Raw genomic sequence first — 20,965 nt, 5'->3', positions numbered from 1 at the left:
TCCAAGAACCAGACTGAAAAATACAGCGTTTCAGGCAGCCGGTCCCAATCTTTCGAACACATTCCCACATAACAACATTTTGACGTCTCTTGGGCTCTGAAAATCAACTCAGTTGTTTAATCCTCCTCTGCTGAGATCTTCACAGATTTAAAGTCTTATTTTCTCTTCAGCTGATTTCATCTATAAGGCTGTGGCTGAAGTCAGTTGTAGTTCTTGTGTTTCTGTTCTCTTCTTTCCTTCAGTGATTCTGCTTGTTAACGGACTTATTAAAGGGATAGTTCACCCAAAAATGAAAATTCTGTCAGTAATTACTCACCCTCATGTTGTTCCAACCCCGTAAGACCTTCGTTCATCTTCGGAGCACAAATTAAGATATTTTTGATGAAATCTGAGCCTTGTCTCACTCCTCCATAGGCTGCTAGGTGGCCCAAACTTGCTGGCCCAGAAAAGTTATTAAAGAGATCGTTAATATAGTCCAAGTGGCTACAGTGGCTCAATCTTAAGTATATCAAGCGACGAGAATACTTTTTGTGCGCAAAAACAAACAAAAATAACGACTTTATTCCACTATTCATTTCCTTCTCTCTCGACCTCTAGTTGGTTCGCGTAGTGTTTTTGCGCAGCGCGTCTGTGTTACACGTCACCACGTAGGCTCACTATTGGCCGACGCTGGTCATGTGTGTGATGCGTGATGACGCACAACACAGACGCGCTGCGCAAAAACACTACGAGGCCCAGAGAGAAGGAAATGAAAGTGGAATAAAGTCGTTATTTTTGTTTGTTTTTGCACACAAAAAGTATTCTCGTCGCTTGATAAACTTAAGATTGAGCCACTGTAGCCACTTGGACTATATTAACGATCTCTTTAATAACTTTTCTGGGCCAGCAAGTTTGGGCCACCTAGCAGCCTATGGAGGAGTGAGACAAGGCTCAGATTTCATCAAAAATATCTTAATTTGTGCTCCGAAGATGAACGAAGGTCTTACGGGGTTGGAACAACATGAGGGTGAGTAATTACTGACAGAATTTTCATTTTTGGGTGAACTATCCCTTTAAGGCTGAGATGACTCCATATTTAATATACACAGATTTTCCATGATTTCTTATCTGATTTATCTGGGACGTCAAAATGTTTCTATGTGGGTTAGCAGCCAAAACTTAAAAACTTGTTCTTTATGCCTTTTAAATAAATGTATTTTTCGGTCAGGTTATTTTATGGTTTAAATATGCAGTATCGTGTGATGCTATGTGAAGTGTTGATTTAATTTTTTTTTTTATTATTATTATTATGTTTGTTATTAGTTTCATTTCATTATTGTAAAGCACCTTTGAACAGTCTTGTGGTTATATGGTGCTAAAGTGACAATGTCAGTGTGGCCCTAGCCAACCAACCCGTTTCCCCACATAAAACAAAACACCCCAGGCTGAAAAGATGTACAGATGTAATTTTGGATTGGCTTTTATTTTTTGACAAGTCAAGCCCACTTCTAGGTCAATGCACAAACAGCGAACATGGCAGTGAATGGATCACCATCTGATAGTCTGTGCTGTATAGGGCACTTGTCACAGACTAACACGAGCACTTTCTCACACCTTCATCCTCTCGATCTCACACATCCACGCATCTAACACTCACGACGCTGCCTGTTTGCTGTAAGTACTCTTTTTGTGCTCCGCTGTTTATTGATTTCTTTTAGCTAAATGGTTTGTTACGTTCTTTTTAATATTTTGGAGAAAATGAAAACATGTTCAACACAATTACCCAAAAGCAAAGACCAGAAAGTGGATATTGTAGACATGGGTGTTTTTGTTGTTGTTGTCTTAATAAGAGACAGACATTTTCTGTTTTATTTACAGTGATTATTGAAATGATCACAGCAATATTAAGAATTATTAACAACTCGTTTTTGTGTATTTCATACTAACTATGGTTGTGATGAACAAACTATTGTGAAGAAAGAGCCGTTGCCTTTTCAGCTGCGAGTCGAGTTAAAAGCCAGAATAAGCCTTTTGTAAAAATGCTGACGTGACCTGTGCTCTCTGTGTCCAACTGTCTTTCTTTTAACACAATAGTCCTCACTGAATGTCACACTTTCTGCATTTGTGAGTGTCAGCACTTTTTTTTTTTTTTAATCACAAAGAACTTCAGTAGCTTTACTTCCTTGAAAGTTGGAAGACTTTAGGAAGGTTTTTAAATGACTTCATGAATCAAGCACACAAAAAAAGCAAGTTTAAGCCACCATGCAGTGAACATCTTCTCTTCCACCATTGTCACTTCTGCATATTCATGATGTGATTATTCATAACTCATGTAACCAGCCGCTATACAGTGGAGGGAAAACATTTACAGGGTTCACTATTGCAAATGTTGCATTCGAGTTTTAATTGGTACATGAAAAAGGGTACTGACTTGAACAATTTATTTTTTAGTTATGTGAGGCTATGGGGTCTCAGTACTTCCCAGCACGATCCACGCTCTTCCAGCAGGAGCCGAGTGGAGTCACGTACCGCGTGCCTGCTTTGATCTACGTTCCTCGCTCCAGCTGTTTCTTGGCCTTCTGTGAGGAGAGACTGACTCCGGCAGATGCTCAAGCACATCTGCTGGTCATGCGCAAAGGCACCTTTTACAAAAACTATGTGGAAGTAAGATGCGTACATATGTACAACACTGTTATAGCTATTATCCCTCTGGTGCTCTTCGCGTGTCGGTAAAAAATGGTCGAAAAACTGTCGTAAATCTTGAATGCTCTAGAGCAACAGAGTTTAATTTGATCTCTTTACAAAGACGACACTTGGCAGATTATTGCTGAAGTGAACAAAGTTTTAAAAAGTAAACTTAAAAAAAGTAACAGAATTCTACATGTATTGTTATGAAAAATGCACGAAAAATACTATTAATACTAAAATACTACTAAATCAAAGCCATAAATCTAAACAAGTTGTGCTCCAAATTTGAGCTTGATGTCTCAAAAAAGAGCTTTTAAGTAAGATTTTGTTTTGCTGCAGTATCAAACGCTTCCACTAGAGGAAATTCGTCTCCCATTTATTTCCAATGCGCTCGTTATTGACCGCGAGGAGCACAAGTGTTTTTCACAGGACCAATTAACATGTCATTAGCCTCATAGCATAATTGCCTAAGTCATATAAAAAAAAAAAAATGACTCAGGCAATTATGCTATGAGGCTAACGATGTTCAAATCATGTCCATGCTTTTTTTGTGTTCACATAGCAAGTGCCAAAACCTTTAGCAAGCTTCGTACCATTCCAATGAAGTAAATGAAAAAGTAAATAAAAAAAGAAAAGTAGAATGTTTCGGTCCAAACAGCACCAGAGGTTTAACCGTATAGATTATATGTTTTTTCATAATCAAAGAAGCATCTTCTCTCTCTCCTCAGTGGAAAGACATGGAGGTGTTGAGTAGCGCTCGACTGGAGGGCCACCGCTCAATGAACCCTTGCCCCGTTTATGATGAGTTTACGGGCACCATCTTCTTGTTCTTCATCGCTATTCTGGGTCACACCCCTGAGTCTTACCAGTTAATCACAGGGAAGAACGTGACACGGCTTTGCTACGTGTCTAGCAGTGACCAGGGGGACACCTGGAGCTCCGTCACAGACCTCACCAGGACGCTCTTAGGGGACACCATTAAAGGTAAAGTCTGATACGTAAAGCCAATGTTAAAATAGTCTTTCTTTACCCAGATTAAAAGGTATAGTTCACCCAAAAATGAAATTTCAGTCACTCTTCTGTGGAACACAACTGGAGGTTTTTCAATGAATATCCTTGTTGGGTGAATTCAACCCAATGGCTATACATTTTGGTTCACATAATGTTTCACAATTTTTTGGGTGAAATATTCCTGGGTCAGATTGTAAACAGTGAAATGTTGTTTGTTTGAGCAGCCCATCATGTAAAGTTGTGACACATGGTGGGACTTTGTGTTTGTCTGACCAATTACATTTGATGCCAGTGGATGCAGAAATTATAGACTGCAGTCTTAAGCCCAATTCTCACCGCACCGACAGACACAGTCTAGGGTTGGGTATCGAATTTAACGATTCCGGTTCTACTTATCGATTCCGATTCTTATCGGTTTCCGAATTTCGATTCCAATAAGGTAAAAATAAACCTTAGATATCATTCACATTTATTTTAAGTCTTATTGTAAAACATTTCATTGTGGCTGAATACCATGAACCAATATCAACAGGCTAAAGAACACTTACACAAGGAACTTTTGCCTATATGGTTAAAAAATACCATAGAAAACCAACTAACCTAACTAATTAAAATTTCAAGCTTTATTAAAGACTCAGTAATTAAAATAGAACAAACAAAAAAATTATCAATCGTAACAAATAAATACAACTTAACAAATATATGTTTGAAATAAACAGTTTTAAGATATTCAGGTACACAAACTAATCAAAGGTAAAATAACACTACACTTTATAAGTAAAATATAAATTAAAAATATAGTTACAAAAGTTATTCAGTCAAGAACAGCGAGTGAATTTTCTCTTTCTTTTGTTTGATTAGTGTTATTATAGAGACGGCAGCAGGAATATTAGGCTGCTGTCACTTTAAGAGCTGCACAATATACTGTTACTCGTGGGCAGCGTCTCACGTCTCATATTAAAATGCACACAAAGGAATCGATATATCGATAATATACATTTTTATAACAAGTATCTGATTCCTGACCTCAAGTATTTTCGATTCCCAACCCTAACACAGACCAACGGATTACACCACGTCACTTCTCAGACATCCTAACGCAGATTCAGCATGTTCAATGGGCGAAAACAAGCTCCGACAAAACCCAACAAAGTGTCTGTCGGTACGGTGTGAATTGGCCTTTAATTTCCACATGTACACGGCTTTGTTTGATATTTTGCATGAACATGATGATGTCACAGGTTTTTAAAAATAATTAAGAAACCCTTGTGTGTGTTTTATTGCTGGCAGAGTGGGCCACTTTTGCTGTGGGTCCAGGTCACGGAACACAGTTAAAATCTGGAAGGCTGATAATCCCAGCCTATGCCTACCATATTGACTGCAGAAATTGCTATGGCAGGAAGTGCAAGACTTCGTCACACTCGTTTTGTTTTTATAGTGACACGCATGGAAATGTGTGGCATTTTGGAGAGGCGTTGTCCGCGCCAGAGAGCGTGGAGTGTCAGATGGTGTCGGTAGATGAGGAAGACGGACTCAACATTTTGTACTGCAATGCCCGGAGTGTATCAGGTTGCCGGGTGCAGGCCGTTAGTTTTGATAAGGGAGCCGTTTTTCAAGACGGCCAGCTGGTGCAGAAACTAGTGGAGCAGAAAAATGGGTGTCATGGCAGTGTGATTGGATTTCCAGCCCCAGTCTACCAGCTTGGGCAATCCCAACACTATCTGAGACAGTTGAGGTCCATCTACAGCCCACCAGCTGTCAGCATATCCCCGGCTCTGAGCTCTTCACAGAACTTCCTCCCTCCAACATGGGTGGTTTATTCTCATCCCACGCGCTCGAACGCCCGTCGAGACCTGGGAGTTTACCTCAGTCTTCTGCCACGAGACCCAGACAGTTGGTCAGGACCGTGGATCATATACGATGGCCCTAGTGCATACTCAGACTTGGCTTATGTTGAGCTGATGTCTGCTGATGTCCCGGCGGTTGCCGTCTTTGCCTGTCTGTTTGAGAGCGGCACAAGGACGGCTTATGATGAGATTTCCTTCTGCATCTTCACACTGTATGAGCTAATCGACCACCTTCCACACAACAACCAACAAAGAAGAGGGTGCAAGAAGAGGCACAGAATCTGGGAGCGCTGCTTTTTCTGCTGATTCCATGCATAACAGAGTAGATCCAATCTATCTATCTATCTATCTATGGTAGGGGGCGCTGTTATGCATCTTCTAGTACAGAATCTCCTGATGAAAACACAGGTGAAGAAGAAGCAGTAATAGAAGCATTGCTTATGCGCATTGTGGTCTTTAAAAAAAAAAAAAAAGCATTAAGCTAGAATAAAATGTTTTCTTTGTTTAAACGTACAGTATGGAATTTTTCGCCGCTAGGGGTCGCTAACCTCTTACAATAACAAAGGCGTAGTTTGATGACGCAACATTTGCTAAGAATTATGGATCTTGTCATCAACGTCAAGCCGACCGATCTAATAATGTTTATGGATGAGTGAATACATCTATGTTTTTATCATGACTGTGATATGAAGCAGTTCGGGATTGCTAAGAGACAGCTATCAGCTCCACACGCGACGCGAGTCCCGCGGATATAAAAGGAACATGGACATTTCATTATACCGAACTACACGCAAGTGCAGAATTACTACTCACAGGTCAGTTTATTAGACAAATTAAACTTGTGAGGTAACGCAGCGCTGTTTCACTTGGTCTAACATTACACTATCACACTAAACTGCATTTGAATGTGTTGAAATGTATGTGTTAGTTTGTATGTATGAGACTAGCAGTGAGCTAGATCAACATTAGAATAACATACAGATCATATTCTAACATTTTATCATTGCTGAACGATATAACATTTATTAGTTTTATGTAAATGTGCTCACCTGTTTAAAAAAGTACATGTAGGAGTGGTCGAAGTCTCGGACGTGGAGCTCTAGGCATCTCGAAAACACCGCGCTGATATTGATTCTCGTTTTAGTTCTCCTTTTTTATCCAAAGTCTGCTTGCCATAGTCCATAATGTTTGAACGAAACAACAACAGCGTGCAGATAGACATTGCGAACTACACAGTTGTCCGTGTCAGTCGCCATGGTTACTATCAGAGGGCTCTGGTTGCTATGGCAGTATGAGCGGAAACCAGGGAGAACGCGGATATGACGCCATTGACGGCGACAAAACGGAAATAAAGAAACGGGACGTGTCTTCGAATTAAATTACAAATTTCTCCTGGTTTGAAAGTTGTTTGAAACAGTCGGGATAATGTAAGTACACAACTAAAAAAATATATATAACATAGATATAGTGATTTTTGCTATTTTTAAAGCAAAAAAGTTACATATTGTGCCTTTAAAAGCAGAGGCTCTGTTTGTTTGTTTTTTTGACATATTGTGTGTTCAGATATCCATACAACAGAATATTCTGTTAGAAAGAGGTAAAGGGTTAGTTCATTCAAAAATTCTGTCATTTATTACTCCCCCTCATGTCGTTCCAAACCCATAAGACCTTCGTTCATCTTTGGAACAGAAATTAAGATATTTTTGATGATATCCGAGAGCTTTCTGACCCTCCCATAGACTGCAATGTCATTACCACTTTCAAGCCCCGGAAAGGTAGTAAAGACATTGTTAAAATATTCCATGTGATTACAGTGGTTCAACCTTAATGTTATGAAGTGACAAGAATACTTTTTGTGAGCAAACCCCCTCCCCCGACTTTAAAACTACTTTATTCAACAATCTCTTTTCTTCCACGTCAATCTCCTACACTATTGATGTGGTGTAAACAGTGCAGCGCTTCCTGGTTCTATGCCAGAACGCCGCCTCACTATTGGCCAGCTCCTGGGTCAGAATCACACGCATGTGTCATGGTGATCACATGACCAGCGTCGGCCAATAGTGAGGCCTCGTTCTGACATAGAACCAATTCATTCACCAACATTCTTCAGACCTGTCTTATTTGGGTGGGCTATCTCTTTAATGTTTACCTGATATTATAGCATGTTATCACTGCAAGATGTACTTGCCTCTGAATGAACTCCAAAGTAGTGGCTGCTTCCACTTGGTACTCAATTGTTAAGCACATGATAGCAAATGAAGAGAACAGCAAATGTAGAGGACATCTCTGGTAGGTCAGCCTCAGGAAAGAGGACTCTGCCTTCAATTGTCAGCATCCTTTTTTTTTTTTTTGCTGTGTAGAACTGAATCCCCTAAAAAAAGTTTTAAATAATTAGATTTATAGTGTTTTAACTTTGCAAAACATTTCATGATTTTGACAAAATGTAGATGGAGCTTTTCTCATTAGTTTAAAATGATTGTTTACCCAAAAATGACAATCATCATTTATTTACCTTTGTTATTCAAAAATGGCAATCACTTAGTTACCCTTGTTATTCAAAATTTATTTGAGGAGATGTCAAGCAAAATGTGTTGAAATATTGTATCTATTCTATTGAAAAAAATTGCTGAACTAGTTTAAATACTATAAAAGCCAGATGTGTTTTAAGGCCTTATGGCCTGTGTGACTGTGACGACAAAGGTCAAGATGAGAAGGTTGTGCAGCCACTGAGCAGTTTTAGCTTAGTCAGGGATTTTCAAGTAAACGACAAGTGATGGTCAAAGAATAAGACCATTGTGAAGAGATGTCACGTGGAAGTTTCTTGCCTCTGGGAAGAGTTGATTGGAGATTCCTTGGAGAATGTTACATTTTGCCTATTAGACAGAGTTGACCATCAATTGGCAGAATACCACAATTAGAGAGAAAGGCAGAAGATGCAGAACTTAATGGCTGGAAAACAGGAGGGGTGAATCTTACCAGACGTTATGTCCCTCAGTTATTGCGAAATTACAGATTTCTGGTTATTCTGATTTTGGAACTCCGGAACTCTTGAGCTTCATTTGCAAAAAAGAGATGACTTTTCTCCACAACATAAAATTGGCAAGCGACAGCCAGGAGCGGTCTGAGGCCGATGTCGACGAGAGCCGTGGCCTGTGGGACTTGGCAGATCACGCAAACAAAGGCGCCTATGAGGTAAGAGCAATATTTTCTGCTGAGTCGAACCTGTGGCGGTGATCGGAGAAAGGGCCCCACCAAAACGAATCTACAAAACCGAATAAAAGAATAGAGGATAAGGAGTCCCAGGTTTCAAAAGATGGGCTTGCGTAGTGTAGATTAGGAGTGCTCTTGTGTTGGGGCAGCCAAGGGAAAGTAAGAAGCCCCTTGGTAGGAGATAAGGGTTACTTAAGGGTATAATTAAGGGTCTTACTGGTGTAGCTGAAGGGGTGGGTTCTGGACTCCACTGCTGCTTCAATGTATATCTAATGAGTGATTATAATCAAGGTATTAATCAATATTGTACCTTCTAAACATCACGTGAGTTGAATGACTTCTTTAGGCTTATGATATTTTACTTTGTTATAGAAGTTACCAGCATGAAATGTTCTTTTCATGTATTCTCTAATGTCTGTATTTGATATCTGAATGCAGTGACAGTGCTTGCTCATTTAGCCTGGCTTCCAGAAGTTAAATATGGACTCGTTTTGTTTGAGAAATGTCTTCAACATGTGTCAATACATACATCTGCTTTTCTAGGGTACCCTGACAACTATGGCCATTGAAGTCTATAGTTGAGGGACCATTTCTTTGTTAAAGCCTTACTTTCCATTTAAAAGTGTCCTCTCCTTGAGCGAAAGAACACATTATCTTTATGTTTTGAGAGGACTCTCCTGTTTATAGTTAGAGCCTGGCCAAATCCAACCTTGAAAAAGCTGTGTATCGGTGTGTGTGTTAGTCTTTTTGGTTACAGGGTAAAGGAACAAGTGGCATTATTGGAGACTGACTGACTTATCTTCAACATGTTGGCGTGCAGCAACCCAAATCTCTCGACCTGGAAGGTCACGACGTGCCTAACTTCAGGGTCTGAGTGTCAGCTGCCTAATCGATGGAGATATGCTTCAGTCTATCTGAATATGTGTGGAAAATTATTGTTTATCTATTTCCTACAAACTCCTGTGTGAGTCTTGAAGCTGACTTCTGCCTGATGAAACTGTAAACCATCTTTGGTAAAACTATTCTTTAATTTATTATAATTCTGACTCCGTGTCTTCATTAATCATATCTGGTTCTGGGTCTCTGACTGTAAATCCCCTTACATAGCCCTCTCGCCAATAAATATGACTCAAATGTAAGAATGATGTCTAGGGGAACTTCCTAATTAAAAAAAACATGGTAAGAGGCACATTTCTAAATATACTTAATTTTTATTGATCACAAAACAGATATTCAGATACCACCTAATAGTGTCAGATTTATGTTTTCTACTTGGAAATAAAAATACACTGCTGTGTTTTGCTTTTGAATTTGAAAAATACAATTAAAATTAAATGCCAAGTCAACAATAAACTGTTCTTTCCACAGGAAATCACACACAATAAACATGTATTTATTCTCCTCAGAGCTCTTTTGTCTTTGTGTATTTTTCCCTTTTTTTCCCCTTGAATGACCAAATAATTAAATCCACAATGTCACAAACACAGCAATAAATCACATACAAATGAACAATAGAAAAAACAAAAACAACAAATGTCAATGTTAAACTCCAATATTCCAAATTCTCCAGCTGGGATTTTCAGTACACAGATGGTGCGCTAGTTAGAGCTCATTTGATACAAAACCAGTATACTCACAAATAAAGAAAAATAAGATTACAATTGCAGAATAGCAATCTGTAATCCTCACTCCCCGACGAGATGATAAACCACATCCGGGACTGTGACACATCCCATGACGACGTTGAGTGGATCCCGATAAACTCCTCCCTCCTCGAAAAGGTTAACACTTGTTTATTAATAAACAATTGAAATGTCTCCTTGATACTGTATATTTGACATATTAATGATCATTACTTTTCCCAGTTCTTTGTGACAGCTTTTAGGTGCGTTATTGGCAGCGCCACCCTTACATGTTACATGAACACGTCACCATCACTCAATTCTTTGGTGTTCAGTTTATACAGGTTTTCTAAATGTTATTTAATATATATATATGACCTCTTGTTGCATTTCCATTTAGATCAATTTAGACCAAGAAAATTTTCATTCCACTACCATTCATCACAGTGGTAGTGAAGAATTTGATGTTTAAAATGGGACCACCCTACCTGACCTTGAGAAACACTTGAGACCAGATGTACCATTCGTACTTGCTGACATGAACCCATTTATTGTTTTTGTTTTGTTTTGTTGCATTATGGCTTTAAGTTTATAAGTGCTCAATCGTGAAGTGGAAATTTTAGATGCTTTTCATGTGTCTCACACAGAGCAGTGTGGAACCAAGGAGAACACCTTCATCCATTGATGTCTGCCCAGACAACTGCACCGCTGGAGGTGATGGGATTGGACCACAGGAAGAAAACCTCAATGCATTCATCCACCTGCTGGACTCAAGCTACATACACCTGGTGAGACGAGACCAGGTGTTCTGCAGGTGAACACAGCCCTCTAAAAGCTTCTACAGATGCTAACATTGCAAAGACAATTTTTGAGCTACATCTCCAAGACTACAACAAACCTCTAACAGTGACTCCACAGGGACTCATTTGAATTTGACCCACGGAGTCAAGGAGGGAAACTGTAAGATGAAGAAACTGGAAGAACTGGTTGAGGAACAACCACTCCTCGAGAAGACAAAGGACCTTTCTGGAAATTAACATTTGAACTCTCTCTTGTGAAACTAGCACCTCTCACCTAAGCAATCCTAATCTACATTTCTTCCCCTCTTCCCACATCCCTCCTCCCTCATGCTGAGATCACCAAAATTCACCCAAGAATCTATATGGTTTAATATGAATATTTATCATCATGTTTGATATCACTTGAAATGTTTCAGTGCGACTTGTTTCCATGTAAAATAAGTTTCTGTCTATATAATGAAATGCAACGAGAGGATCAGGGCGATTCTGTACCTCAGATCACCATACAAGCCTCTGATCTGATTTCTTAATGCTTTCTTGAACGTTGAACGTGTTGTCCTGGTGTAACTTAAGAGTAAAAGTGTTTAAAAGATGTAAAAGAGCAAACAGTGCAGAACTTTTTTCTTTTTTTTCTTTTCTTTTTTTTTCAAAAATACAAAACAATTCAATATTTTCTCAAAATATTTTACAAACAATGTTTATAGACATAAGGATGCAATAACTAGATAAAGTCATTGAAATGAAATAAAACGGAAAATATATATTACATTTATTTGGCCGCACCGACGTCACCGAATTGCGTCATGCAGAAGGCAGTCGAAATCTGGCAGGCAGTCGAATTTAGGCACAACACCAGGTGATTGTGGTTTGCTTGTTGATTCTGTGTGAGTGTTACTATCGGGGCAAACAGTATCACAATCCCCTTCGGGATAAGGCTACCAAGGCAGACCTATAGAAAAGTCGTCAAAGTCAGGAAGACAAAGCCAGATCGGTTTGCCTTGGTATTAGCATGGATTTTGTAGTTATTGCAATTTTGACACACTCGTTTCTCAGGACGATGTTTCATTGATTGATGTATCAATGATGTTTTTGTATGTCTAGATTAATTTATAGTTCATGACTCTTTCCCACTTGTTTTGTGTGTAATCTGCCTCTCTGCTTTCGTACGCAAAGCCTCCGTCGTAGGTCCGGTGCAAAAGCAAAAAGTGTCCTTTTCCCCTTAAGCCACTGGGCCTCTTGCGCAGGGTGCTTTGTGTAATTTCAGCCTGATAGGGCGCATGCACGGGCAGGGCAGGACAGAATGATGCACACAAAAACCCACCACAGATATCAGAAGTTTGTCGGTTCTATGCTAATTCAGATCTTGCGCTCATCATGGCTACAGCGTTGCTTTGAACAAACCATCCTTGAATTCGTCGAAGGTCCCGGGTTCAAATCCCGGACGAGCCCAGCAGTTTCAGAACAAGCAGCCAGTTGGCTCCATCCTTTTGCAGCACTGAGCCAAACTCAAAACTGTCGTGGTTTTGAAATCCTTACTGCTGCTTGAGTTCATCTGTACTACAACAGAGCCAAGATTCAGCCAGACGACAAGCGTTTATTTCCTTGCACAGAACGTACTCAGAATCGCTGTCTGCCAGGGAGTGCGGCTCCCTAACGAAAGACGCTTTCTATTAAAACTAGTGCCCGCCCATTCTGTTAGAGGCCAGCGTTCGGTGACTGTACAAGTGTACGCAAGTAGCCCGATCCTTCATCAGCCAGGCTCGTTGGTCTAGGGGTATGATTCTCGCTTTGGGTGCGAGAGGTCCCGGGTTCAAATCCCGGACGAGCCCAGCAGTTTCTGAACAAGCAGCCAGTTGGCTCCCTCCTTTGGAGCGCTGAGCCAAACTCAAAACTGCTGTGAAGTCCTTAAGGCTGTTTGTCTTCATCTGTACTAAAATTCAGCCAGATGACAAGTGTTTATTTCCTTCACAGAACATACTCAAAATCGATGCCTGCCAGGGAGTACGGCTCCCTAACGACATTGTATTAAAACTAGTGCCTGCCCATTCTGTTAAAGGCCAGCGTTCAGTGACTGTACAAGTGTACGCAAGTAGCCCAAACCTTCATTAATCAGGCTCGTTGGTCTAGGGGTATGGTTCTCGCTTCGGGTGCGAGAGGTCCCGGGTTCAAATCCCGGACGAGCCCAGCAGTTTCAGAACAAGCAGCCAGTTGGCTCGTTCCTTTGCAGCACTGAGCCGAACTCAAAACTGTTGTGCTCTTGAAATCCTTACTGCTGCTTGAGTTCATCTGTACTACAACAGAGCCAAGATTCAGCCAGACGACAAGCGTTTATTTCCTTGCACAGAACGTACTCAGAATCGCTGTCTGCCAGGGAGTGCGGCTCCCTAACGACAGACGCTTTCTATTAAAACTAGTGCCCGCCCATTCTGTTAGAGGCCAGCGTTCGGTGACTGTACAAGTGTACGCACGTAGTCCCAAGCTTCAACAGTCAGGCTCGTTGGTCTAGGGGTATGATTCTCGCTTAGGGTGCGAGAGGTCCCGGGTTCAAATCCCGGACGAGCCCTCTCAGCTTTAGTATGAGTTCAAGGGTTCTCTGACTCTGTTTGCTTCTGCTGCTTTTCTTTATCAACCACTTCATATCTGGCCCCACATTTACTGCAACCCACATAGTACTTGACGTCACGTTCTGCAGCATCAGAGGCTGACGCTTCGGCCAAATTGAACTTTTTGCAGGCCTGTAGATGCCGTAGTGGGATTCAAACCATTTTATTTCGCTCTTAGTTGAATCACCGTGGCTCTTTTGCAGAAACGCTAAGCACGGGTATACTTGTTGTTCTGTGGAGTTTCTTTGAACAAATTATCATTGACTTTTTGCAGCATCGGCTTAGAGCTAGCTCAACAAGCACGCCCTAGGTGGGGGGCTGATGTCCTATGGTTCAAAGTCAAGCCTACGACGTAGCCTCTATGAGGCTGTTTACATTTAGAGCCCGCCATTTTGGTTCGATGGTCAAAACAAAGGTATCAATGATGTTTTTGTATGTCTAGATTAATTTATAGTTCATGACTCTTTCCCACTTGTTTTGTGTGTAATCTGCCTCTCTGCTTTCGTACGCAAAGCCTCCGTCGTAGGTCCGGTGCAAAAGCAAAAAGTGTCCTTTTCCCCTTAAGCCACTGGGCCTCTTGCGCAGGGTGCTTTGTGTAATTTCAGCCTGATAGGGCGCATGCACGGGCAGGGCAGGACAGAATGATGCACACAAAAACCCACCACAGATATCAGAAGTTTGTCGGTTCTATGCTAATTCAGATCTTGCGCTCATCATGGCTACAGCGTTGCTTTGAACAAACCATCCTTGAATTCGTCGAACGGCCAACTTAAACAAAGCCCATCAAAGACGACCCAGGTGGGACTTGAACCCACAATCTCCAGCTCCGGAGGCTGACGCCTTATCCATTAGGCCACTAGGCCTTGTCTGGCAAGCTCTGCCTTTGATCTGTAATATGACTTCAAGTGGTTTCTGACGCTCAAACAACTACACTCTAGTATCTCGACGCCAGGTCGGGTTCCGTCTTTGAGGTGAACTTCACTGAATTTGTGGCGCCCTCCCGAAAGACTTCCTTCCGACGAGGCTCGTTGGTCTAGGGGTATGATTCTCGCTTTGGGTGCGAGAGGTCCCGGGTTCAAATCCCGGACGAGCCCAGCAGTTTCAGAACAAGCAGCCAGTTGGCTCCATCCTTTTGCAGCACTGAGCCAAACTCAAAACTGTCGTGGTTTTGAAATCCTTACTGCTGCTTGAGTTCATCTGTACTACAACAGAGCCAAGATTCAGCCAGACGACAAGCGTTTATTTCCTTGCACAGAACGTACTCAGAATCGCTGTCTGCCAGGGAGTGCGGCTCCCTAACGACAGACGCTTTCTATTAAAACTAGTGCCCGCCCATTCTGTTAGAGGCCAGCGTTCGGTGACTGTACAAGTGTACGCACGTAGTCCCAAGCTTCAACAGTCAGGCTCGTTGGTCTAGGGGTATGATTCTCGCTTAGGGTGCGAGAGGTCCCGGGTTCAAATCCCGGACGAGCCCTCTCAGCTTTAGTATGAGTTCAAGGGTTCTCTGACTCTGTTTGCTTCTGCTGCTTTTCTTTATCAACCACTTCATATCTGGCCCCACATTTACTGCAACCCACATAGTACTTGACGTCACGTTCTGCAGCATCAGAGGCTGACGCTTCGGCCAAATTGAACTTTTTGCAGGCCTGTAGATGCCGTAGTGGGATTCAAACCATTTTATTTCGCTCTTAGTTGAATCACCGTGGCTCTTTTGCAGAAACGCTAAGCACGGGTATACTTGTTGTTCTGTGGAGTTTCTTTGAACAAATTATCATTGACTTTTTGCAGCATCGGCTTAGAGCTAGCTCAACAAGCACGCCCTAGGTGGGGGGCTGATGTCCTATGGTTCAAAGTCAAGCCTACGACGTAGCCTCTATGAGGCTGTTTACATTTAGAGCCCGCCATTTTGGTTCTATGGTCAAAACAAAGGTATCAATGATGTTTTTGTATGTCTAGATTAATTTATAGTTCATGACTCTTTCCCACTTGTTTTGTGTGTAATCTGCCTCTCTGCTTTCGTACGCAAAGCCTCCGTCGTAGGTCCGGTGCAAAAGCAAAAAGTGGCCTTTTCCCCTTAAGCCACTGGGCCTCTTGCGCAGGGTGCTTTGTGTAATTTCAGCCTGATAGGGCGCATGCACAGGCAGGGCAGGACAGAATGATGCACACAAAAACCCACCACAGATATCAGAAGTTTGTCGGTTCTATGCTAATTCAGATCTTGCGCTCATCATGGCTACAGCGTTGCTTTGAACAAACCATCCTTGAATTCGTCGAACGGCCAACTTAAACAAAGCCCATCAAAGACGACCCAGGTGGGACTTGAACCCACAATCTCCAGCTCCGGAGGCTAACGCCTTATCCATTAGGTCACTAGGCCTTGTCTGGCAAGCTCTGCCTTTGATCTGTAATATGACTTCAAGTGGTTTCTGACGCTCAAACAACTACACTCTAGTATCTCGACGCCAGGTCGGGTTCCGTCTTTGAGGTGAACTTCACTGAATTTGTGGCGCCCTCCCGAAAGACTTCCTTCCGACGAGGCTCGTTGGTCTAGGGGTATGATTCTCGCTTTGGGTGCGAGAGGTCCCGGGTTCAAATCCCGGACGAGCCCAGCAGTTTCAGAACAAGCAGCCAGTTGGCTCCATCCTTTTGCAGCACTGAGCCAAACTCAAAACTGTCGTGGTTTTGAAATCCTTACTGCTGCTTGAGTTCATCTGTACTACAACAGAGCCAAGATTCAGCCAGACGACAAGCGTTTATTTCCTTGCACAGAACGTACTCAGAATCGCTGTCTGCCAGGGAGTGCGGCTCCCTAACGACAGACGCTTTCTATTAAAACTAGTGCCCGCCCATTCTGTTAGAGGCCAGCGTTCGGTGACTGTACAAGTGTACGCAAGTAGCCCGATCCTTCATAAGCCAGGCTCGTTGGTCTAGGGGTATGATTCTCGCTTTGGGTGCGAGAGGTCCCGGGTTCAAATCCCGGACGAGCCCAGCAGTTTCAGAACAAGCAGCCAGTTGGCTCCCTCCTTTGGAGCGCTGAGCCAAACTCAAAACTGCTGTGAAGTCCTTAAGGCTGTTTGTCTTCATCTGTACTAAAATTCAGCCAGATGACAAGTGTTTATTTCCTTCACAGAACATACTCAAAATCGATGCCTGCCAGGGAGTACGGCTCCCTAACGACATTGTATTAAAACTAGTGCCTGCCCATTCTGTTAAAGGCCAGCGTTCAGTGACTGTACAAGTGTACGCAAGTAGCCCAAACCTTCATTAATCAGGCTCGTTGGTCTAGGGGTATGATTCTCGCTTCGGGTGCGAGAGGTCCCGGGTTCAAATCCCGGACGAGCCCAGCAGTTTCAGAACAAGCAGCCAGTTGGCTCGTTCCTTTGCAGCACTGAGCCGAACTCAAAACTGTTGTGCTCTTGAAATCCTTACTGCTGCTTGAGTTCATCTGTACTACAACAGAGCCAAGATTCAGCCAGACGACAAGCGTTTATTTCCTTGCACAGAACGTACTCAGAATCGCTGTCTGCCAGGGAGTGCGGCTCCCTAACGACAGACGCTTTCTATTAAAACTAGTGCCCGCCCATTCTGTTAGAGGCCAGCGTTCGGTGACTGTACAAGTGTACGCAAGTAGCCCGATCCTTCATCAGCCAGGCTCGTTGGTCTAGGGGTATGATTCTCGCTTTGGGTGCGAGAGGTCCCGGGTTCAAATCCCGGACGAGCCCAGCAGTTTCAGAACAAGCAGCCAGTTGGCTCCCTCCTTTGGAGCGCTGAGCCAAACTCAAAACTGCTGTGAAGTCCTTAAGGCTGTTTGTCTTCATCTGTACTAAAATTCAGCCAGATGACAAGTGTTTATTTCCTTCACAGAACATACTCAAAATCGATGCCTGCCAGGGAGTACGGCTCCCTAACGACATTGTATTAAAACTAGTGCCTGCCCATTCTGTTAAAGGCCAGCGTTCAGTGACTGTACAAGTGTACGCAAGTAGCCCAAACCTTCATTAATCAGGCTCGTTGGTCTAGGGGTATGATTCTCGCTTCGGGTGCGAGAGGTCCCGGGTTCAAATCCCGGACGAGCCCAGCAGTTTCAGAACAAGCAGCCAGTTGGCTCGTTCCTTTGCAGCACTGAGCCGAACTCAAAACTGTTGTGCTCTTGAAATCCTTACTGCTGCTTGAGTTCATCTGTACTACAACAGAGCCAAGATTCAGCCAGACGACAAGCGTTTATTTCCTTGCACAGAACGTACTCAGAATCGCTGTCTGCCAGGGAGTGCGGCTCCCTAACGACAGACGCTTTCTATTAAAACTAGTGCCCGCCCATTCTGTTAGAGGCCAGCGTTCGGTGACTGTACAAGTGTACGCAAGTAGCCCGATCCTTCATCAGCCAGGCTCGTTGGTCTAGGGGTATGATTCTCGCTTTGGGTGCGAGAGGTCCCGGGTTCAAATCCCGGACGAGCCCAGCAGTTTCAGAACAAGCAGCCAGCCCCACATTTACTGCAACCCACATAGTACTTGACGTCACGTTCTGCAGCATCAGAGGCTGACGCTTCGGCCAAATTGAACTTTTTGCAGGCCTGTAGATGCCGTAGTGGGATTCAAACCATTTTATTTCGCTCTTAGTTGAATTACCGTGGCTCTTTTGCAGAAACGCTAAGCACGGGTATACTTGTTGTTCTGTGGAGTTTCTTTGAACAAATTATCATTGACTTTTTGCAGCATCGGCTTAGAGCTAGCTCAACAAGCACGCCCTAGGTGGGGGGCTGATGTCCTATGGTTCAAAGTCAAGCCTACGACGTAGCCTCTATGAGGCTGTTTACATTTAGAGCCCGCCATTTTGGTTCTATGGTCAAAACAAAGGTATCAATGATGTTTTTGTATGTCTAGATTAATTTATAGTTCATGACTCTTTCCCACTTGTTTTGTGTGTAATCTGCCTCTCTGCTTTCGTACGCAAAGCCTCCGTCGTAGGTCCGGTGCAAAAGCAAAAAGTGGCCTTTTCCCCTTAAGCCACTGGGCCTCTTGCGCAGGGTGCTTTGTGTAATTTCAGCCTGATAGGGCGCATGCACAGGCAGGGCAGGACAGAATGATGCACACAAAAACCCACCACAGATATCAGAAGTTTGTCGGTTCTATGCTAATTCAGATCTTGCGCTCATCATGGCTACAGCGTTGCTTTGAACAAACCATCCTTGAATTCGTCGAACGGCCAACTTAAACAAAGCCCATCAAAGACGACCCAGGTGGGACTTGAACCCACAATCTCCAGCTCCGGAGGCTGACGCCTTATCCATTAGGCCACTAGGCCTTGTCTGGCAAGCTCTGCCTTTGATCTGTAATATGACTTCAAGTGGTTTCTGACGCTCAAACAACTACACTCTAGTATCTCGACGACAAGTCGGGTTCCGTCTTTGAGGTGAACTTCACTGAATTTGTGGCGCCCTCCCGAAAGACTTCCTTCCGACGAGGCTCGTTGGTCTAGGGGTATGATTCTCGCTTTGGGTGCGAGAGGTCCCGGGTTCAAATCCCGGACGAGCCCAGCAGTTTCAGAACAAGCAGCCAGTTGGCTCCATCCTTTTGCAGCACTGAGCCAAACTCAAAACTGTCGTGGTTTTGAAATCCTTACTGCTGCTTGAGTTCATCTGTACTACAACAGAGCCAAGATTCAGCCAGACGACAAGCGTTTATTTCCTTGCACAGAACGTACTCAGAATCGCTGTCTGCCAGGGAGTGCGGCTCCCTAACGACAGACGCTTTCTATTAAAACTAGTGCCCGCCCATTCTGTTAGAGGCCAGCGTTCGGTGACTGTACAAGTGTACGCAAGTAGCCCGATCCTTCATCAGCCAGGCTCGTTGGTCTAGGGGTATGATTCTCGCTTTGGGTGCGAGAGGTCCCGGGTTCAAATCCCGGACGAGCCCAGCAGTTTCAGAACAAGCAGCCAGTTGGCTCCCTCCTTTGGAGCGCTGAGCCAAACTCAAAACTGCTGTGAAGTCCTTAAGGCTGTTTGTCTTCATCTGTACTAAAATTCAGCCAGATGACAAGTGTTTATTTCCTTCACAGAACATACTCAAAATCGATGCCTGCCAGGGAGTACGGCTCCCTAACGACATTGTATTAAAACTAGTGCCTGCCCATTCTGTTAAAGGCCAGCGTTCAGTGACTGTACAAGTGTACGCAAGTAGCCCAAACCTTCATTAATCAGGCTCGTTGGTCTAGGGGTATGATTCTCGCTTCGGGTGCGAGAGGTCCCGGGTTCAAATCCCGGACGAGCCCAGCAGTTTCAGAACAAGCAGCCAGTTGGCTCGTTCCTTTGCAGCACTGAGCCGAACTCAAAACTGTTGTGCTCTTGAAATCCTTACTGCTGCTTGAGTTCATCTGTACTACAACAGAGCCAAGATTCAGCCAGACGACAAGCGTTTATTTCCTTGCACAGAACGTACTCAGAATCGCTGTCTGCCAGGGAGTGCGGCTCCCTAACGACAGACGCTTTCTATTAAAACTAGTGCCCGCCCATTCTGTTAGAGGCCAGCGTTCGGTGACTGTACAAGTGTACGCACGTAGTCCCAAGCTTCAACAGTCAGGCTCGTTGGTCTAGGGGTATGATTCTCGCTTAGGGTGCGAGAGGTCCCGGGTTCAAATCCCGGACGAGCCCTCTCAGCTTTAGTATGAGTTCAAGGGTTCTCTGACTCTGTTTGCTTCTGCTGCTTTTCTTTATCAACCACTTCATATCTGGCCCCACATTTACTGCAACCCACATAGTACTTGACGTCACGTTCTGCAGCATCAGAGGCTGACGCTTCGGCCAAATTGAACTTTTTGCAGGCCTGTAGATGCCGTAGTGGGATTCAAACCATTTTATTTCGCTCTTAGTTGAATCACCGTGGCTCTTTTGCAGAAACGCTAAGCACGGGTATACTTGTTGTTCTGTGGAGTTTCTTTGAACAAATTATCATTGACTTTTTGCAGCATCGGCTTAGAGCTAGCTCAACAAGCACGCCCTAGGTGGGGGGCTGATGTCCTATGGTTCAAAGTCAAGCCTACGACGTAGCCTCTATGAGGCTGTTTACATTTAGAGCCCGCCATTTTGGTTCTATGGTCAAAACAAAGGTATCAATGATGTTTTTGTATGTCTAGATTAATTTATAGTTCATGACTCTTTCCCACTTGTTTTGTGTGTAATCTGCCTCTCTGCTTTCGTACGCAAAGCCTC

General features: G+C 43.3%; 1 protein-coding gene across 1 annotated transcript; it reads left to right on the top strand.

Annotated features, from left to right (window-relative positions):
• Window positions 1–1,619: 1,619 nt before the first annotated feature.
• On the top strand, window positions 1,620–6,956 carry neu4 (sialidase 4). The gene is made up of 4 exons (XM_084418738.1): window positions 1,620–1,653; window positions 2,431–2,643; window positions 3,396–3,651; window positions 4,969–6,956. Exons 2-4 carry the CDS (start codon window positions 2,443–2,445, stop codon window positions 5,829–5,831), a joined length of 1,320 nt encoding a protein of 439 aa, XP_084274864.1. The 5' UTR covers window positions 1,620–1,653; window positions 2,431–2,442; the 3' UTR covers window positions 5,832–6,956.
• The last annotated feature ends 14,009 nt before the right edge of the window (window positions 6,957–20,965 follow it).

Source organism: Rutilus rutilus (genome assembly GCF_951802725.1).
Source record: "Rutilus rutilus genome assembly, chromosome: 9".
Classification (NCBI taxonomy): domain Eukaryota; kingdom Metazoa; phylum Chordata; class Actinopteri; order Cypriniformes; family Leuciscidae; genus Rutilus; species Rutilus rutilus.
This window is presented reverse-complemented; position numbering and strand designations above follow the sequence as displayed.